The 5,051-nt window shown below is 42.7% G+C and overlaps 1 protein-coding gene across 1 annotated transcript; it reads left to right on the top strand.

Moving 5' to 3' along the window:
- The first annotated feature begins 267 nt into the window (after positions 1-267).
- Positions 268-2,085, top strand: dmrta2 (DMRT-like family A2). Its single transcript, XM_062424427.1, has 2 exons — positions 268-730; positions 1,205-2,085. The coding sequence occupies exons 1-2, from the start codon at positions 268-270 to the stop codon at positions 2,083-2,085; spliced, it is 1,344 nt and encodes a 447-aa protein (XP_062280411.1).
- Positions 2,086-5,051: the final 2,966 nt, after the last annotated feature.

Genomic DNA, 5,051 nt, shown 5'->3' with positions numbered 1-5,051 from the left:
GATCACTCTTCTCGGCTCCTGTCCTTTTTGGATTTAAAGTCGACTGTGATCATTATTTCAGCAGAGTCCTTGAACAGTTTCTATCGTTGTGATCAGAGCGTTTTCCTGCATGATAATCTCGCCAGTAGACAGACATCGTTGACTTCACCTGTTGCACAGAGATGTTGAGAACCGCTGAGCAGATGTGATCGGCTGAACATTCACAACAAAACGACGTTTTCTTGTTTCTAGTAAGTCTTAAGTGAGAAATCAGTGAGAGGAGCACGCATGGATCTCAGACAGGAGCTCCCCACTGTCTCCTCTGCCTCTCAAATCCACCCAGGAGCAGCGGCCGCTGCTGCCTCTATCCCGGTGTCCATGGCCAGCAGCCTGCTGCGGGGCCCACCGCTGATCTTGCGTGCTTCGGACAAGTACCCCCGCACCCCGAAGTGTGCCCGCTGCAGGAACCACGGCGTTGTTTCAGCGCTGAAGGGCCACAAGCGCTACTGTCGCTGGAAGGACTGCATGTGTGCCAAATGCACCTTGATCGCAGAGAGGCAGCGGGTCATGGCCGCACAAGTGGCTCTGCGTCGGCAGCAAGCTCAGGAGGAGAACGAAGCACGGGAGCTGCAGCTGCTCTACGGCACGGCGGAGGGACTCGCCCTGGCCGCCGCCAATGGCATCATACCTCCGCGTCAAAACTACGAAGTGTTCAGCTCTGTCAGCAGCGAGATCAACTCAGGTGAGTGGAGCAGCTGTAGGCATGAATATCAATGTTTCTAAGTGCAGTTGTCTGTTGTTTTAGAGCAGACAGGCGTCTATAAAAACCTCCAGGCTCCAGCTGTTTTAAAAAGTACCTTAAATCACAGTTATTAGCCCTTTGATAACGCATTAGTCAGGTGAATGCAGTTAAACAGCTTTTTAATTATTGGACTAGAATCAGGCCATTTATATTAAATAGTTATAGACCTATTTTGAGTGTGCAGTATGTCTGCTGATATAAAACTGACGGGTTTACTGTTAAATGTGTCTGTCCTGTAGTCACAGGTGCACAGGTGAGCTTCATTGCTCATATGTTTGCAGGTTCCTCCACTCTTGCGGATTCATTGCGGTTATATTTTAGGCCTACTTGGATACTGTCACGGTGTGTGCACTCATGTTTTTGGCACTTGACATGTATTGTGTCTCTTTTCTAAGCATTGTGATTTTCTGGTTGTGTCAACAGATTCAAGTAAGTACGAGCTGTTTTCAAAGAGCCAGCTGTCTGGATCCGCCATCTCTCAGCAGACTGCGGGGAAACCGGCGTCCACCGAAAGTGACTCGGCCCCGGGCATTTCGTCCCCGGACGGCCGACACGGAGGTTCGGGCTCAGAGAACGGAGATAGCGAGTCTTTCATCAGCTCTCCGGTGTCAAAGCCCTTAAAAGACGGCGAGGAGACTCCTGGGTCCGTCAGCTCCCTTGGCTCGGATTCTGGCTCTGAGACCGACAAAGACGATCCGGAGCCCTCCCCTTCCTCCGCGGCCTCCAGACACATGAACGCCATCGACATCCTGACCCGAGTGTTCCCCAGCCACAAGCGGAGCGTCCTGGAGCTCGTCCTGCAGGGCTGTGGTAAGGACGTGGTGCAGGCCATCGAGCAGATCCTCAACAACAGCGGCGCTCAGGGCGCCAACAAGGCCGGGTCAGATGAGGCATGGACGGCCGAAAGGATGCTGCAAAGCACGCAGCAGCCTCCGTCTTCCTCCGCATCCACAACCGCCCCGACGAGGCCCATGTTACCCGGAGCCATGACGCTGAGTAACCGCTCTGCGTTTTCACCTCTGCAGCCCAACGCCCCGCACTTCGGCGCCGACCCGGGAGCCTATCCTCTGGGTACCCACCTGGGACTGAACCCCCTGCGGCTGGCCTACTCCGCACACAGCCGGGGACTGGCTTTCATGACGCCCTACTCCACCACCGGGTTGATGCCCACCCTGGGCTTCAGACCCCCGATGGACTATGCCTTTAGTGACCTGATAAGGGACAGGACAATGTTACACAAGGAGCAAGGCTATGCCAGCGGCCTGTACGGCCCTTTGGTCAACAACACGCCGGATAAACAGTGAGGCTGCTGGACTGACCATTAGAGACAAGCTCCATTGTATTTGTAGCCACAAGTGTTGAATGTTCTGGCAAAAATCTGTGATGTGTTTTGGCTACGGGCGACTGTACATAATAGGATTATCTGGCTTGTAGTCAAATGGTCTGAGAGGAGCGAAAAAACTTAACTCACTTATGTGTCATTTTCAAAAAATGATTTTATATGTTACACTACAAAAGTCTGGATGACATTTCCCATGTATGAACCTGATTATGCCATCAATAAAATAACTGAAAAGATATTTATAGATTCCAAATTATGATCAAACTGGAAGTAAACAGTGAACCCAGTCAATGCACAAAAAGGCTGAAACTACACACAGATGCTTTTATTGCTGATGTTCATGTTAACTGCAGGATTTAGAATTGAAAAAAAAAAGAGTTATGACCATTTTAAGCCCATCAATTTATACAGCTGGTTGATAAAACTTAAGTTAACATAATTTTCACACTCAACCTTCACATTTGTTGCAATATTAAACGGGGCGAAATTAAGTTATTACAACATGTATCCTTCGGATGTTAACCCTTTTAAAGATTTTCCTGTTGTAAAAGTTGAACTAATGATGTGTGCCATCCCTCTTTTTCTTATGTATTATTTCACTTATCTCACCTTTTTCTTTTTAGTTCTTTTCCAACTGCCTGTATTATATATTGCATTTAGTACTATGAAATGCCATGCTATATTTGACTCTTCATTTATCCTTTAGTCAGCTCAAATATTTTGTGACAAAGTGCTAAATCAAGTCAATTCCTCTTCAGATGTTCCAAGCTGTGCTGTCACATTGTATGAATATGATGGAAATAAATGTTATTTTAAAGAAAGTGGAAAACAATAATAATTATTATCATTATTACTGCTGTTGTGACTGTTGTGAGAAAAGTATCCACATGTAACATCATTTAAGAACACATGTAAAAACAAACTGCCGCGATGCATCAGCTGGAACCTTCCAGATGTGTAACAAAAAAAAAAAAAAAGTAGGCCTCGGACAAGTAAAATTATTTGTTTCTGCACATGAACACGGAAAAATACACATCAAGACAGAAAATCCAACCCAGTAAAATTATCAATGCGTGATAGATAGATAGATAGATAGATAGATAGATAGATAGATATTTTGCAGACACTGCAGCTACAGTGGCTCTAATTTTGTCTGCTCTCACAAATTGATAAATTATAAAACATTAATTAGTTACATAAAAATGTACTGATTATAGGCCTATCTTCGATATTTTTATACCAATTTAACAGACTGCTTATTGCACACACCAACAGAGGATGACGATATAGACAGATAATAACAGATATTTCATAAAGCATCCACAAGCTTTTTTTCATTGAATAACAGGCTTAATTTGACAGTACACAGATTTATTTGTTTTAGTTCATATTGGAGATGACAAGCTGTAGATGTGTAATATTTCCCTTTTCTTTGATATTTTTTTATGCAGTCAGAGGGTCAGATTCAGCTGATGAACACATCACATGTACATCCTTTTTTGCCCTCGCATCAAATCCAATGATTAGACCACTGAGAGTATATTAACTTAAACTGCAGCCTACTTAAGTAGCTGACTATACAATGAAAATATTCCACAATAACAGAAGCGCGATGTCAGTCCTGCATCAACACAAAAGGAGAACAAGATTAAAAAGCTGTGAAGTTCGAGCTTATTCACATCAGTATAAGAACATTAGACTGCAAAGAAATTAATATTTAACTTTTTTTTGGTTTAGAATAAATGTTTTGTTTCGTTCCATTTAACATAACGGTGTCTATAATAAAATATATTTTAAAAAGAAAACAACAACAAACAAACAAAAACATGCAGTTATTTATGGTGAAGAAACCAACCTAAACCTTTTTGGGGTTTTTTGGGGGGTGTGTATAAATCTTGTATGAGTTCTCCTCCCGATAAAAATTTAAAATTATATTATTTCGCCAGTAGGACGGCATAGTTTTACTGCTGGTTTTACTGGTAAGCGCACAGATGATCCACTGGGTTGAGCTCTGTCTCTGCCAACACCCTCCACACCCTATTAACGATCTCACTGCCTCAAGGAAAAGTTCATTCTCTAGAACAATGGCGCCACCTGCAGGTCCATCGGTGTCAGCACCGTGCATTTTCGATTTTTTTTTACCCCTCAGCTCTCATATTGCATCACTGGTCCAAATAAGAGTTAAATGCTGATTCATAGATGTTCCTGAACAAGTGTGAAGCCTCTCACTGAATCAGCTGTGCAGAAGTTAAAATTTAGCAATAAAAACCTGCAGGAAAGTTGGAGACTACCTATTACTATTACTACTACTATTACTACCTATTAATATGATGATGATGATGATGATGATGATGATGATGATGATGATGATGATGATGATGATGATGATGATGATGATGATAGATACAAACATTTAACAGCATTATAATCACAGAAGACAATATTCAAGGCCCTTCAGTGTACATTAAATCTGGGATTAAGCTCCATGTTTAATTTTAGGATTGACTGGTGTACAAAAGAGTGTGTCAGTCTAACCCTATTAAATAATGGAGCCCTGTATCTCCAGTTTTGTAGGTGTCAGAGACAATGTTGTTGGTCAGCCTGAATATGTTATTATGGAAGGCTGATTCATAGACTTTTTCAAATGGTTTGGCCTAAAATCTTTGAGCTGGTTTTCATTTGATGGAGCTGCTTTGACTTTAAAGTAGTGGACAAACATGTTGGCATGTAGTATTACAATACTGAAGACCACTCATAATCACAGCAGTAGAGAGACGTATGTCATTGTGCCCCAAAAGATTGAAGGTGGCAGAGTAAATAACTTCTGTTTTGTCCTTTAATTCAGTGTGATCTTTCCAGGATAACATATGGACTATCATTACACCCAAGTGTTTGTATCAAAATGCCTGCTTAATTTTTTTCATTCTG

Source organism: Scomber scombrus, chromosome 8 (assembly GCF_963691925.1).
Source record: "Scomber scombrus chromosome 8, fScoSco1.1, whole genome shotgun sequence".
NCBI lineage: Eukaryota > Metazoa > Chordata > Actinopteri > Scombriformes > Scombridae > Scomber > Scomber scombrus.
Note: the sequence above shows the minus strand (reverse complement) of the source record. Positions and strands in the feature narration are given on the sequence as shown.

Excerpts from the sequence above, each read along its gene's own strand:
- dmrta2 (XM_062424427.1), top strand. The coding sequence starts at position 268 with ATGGATCTCAGACAGGAGCTCCCCACTGTCTCCTCTGCCTCTCAAATC. Across the intron at positions 731-1,204 it reads GATCAACTCAGGTGAGTGGA|ATTCAAGTAAGTACGAGCTG; the intron begins GCAGCTGTAGGC and ends TTGTGTCAACAG.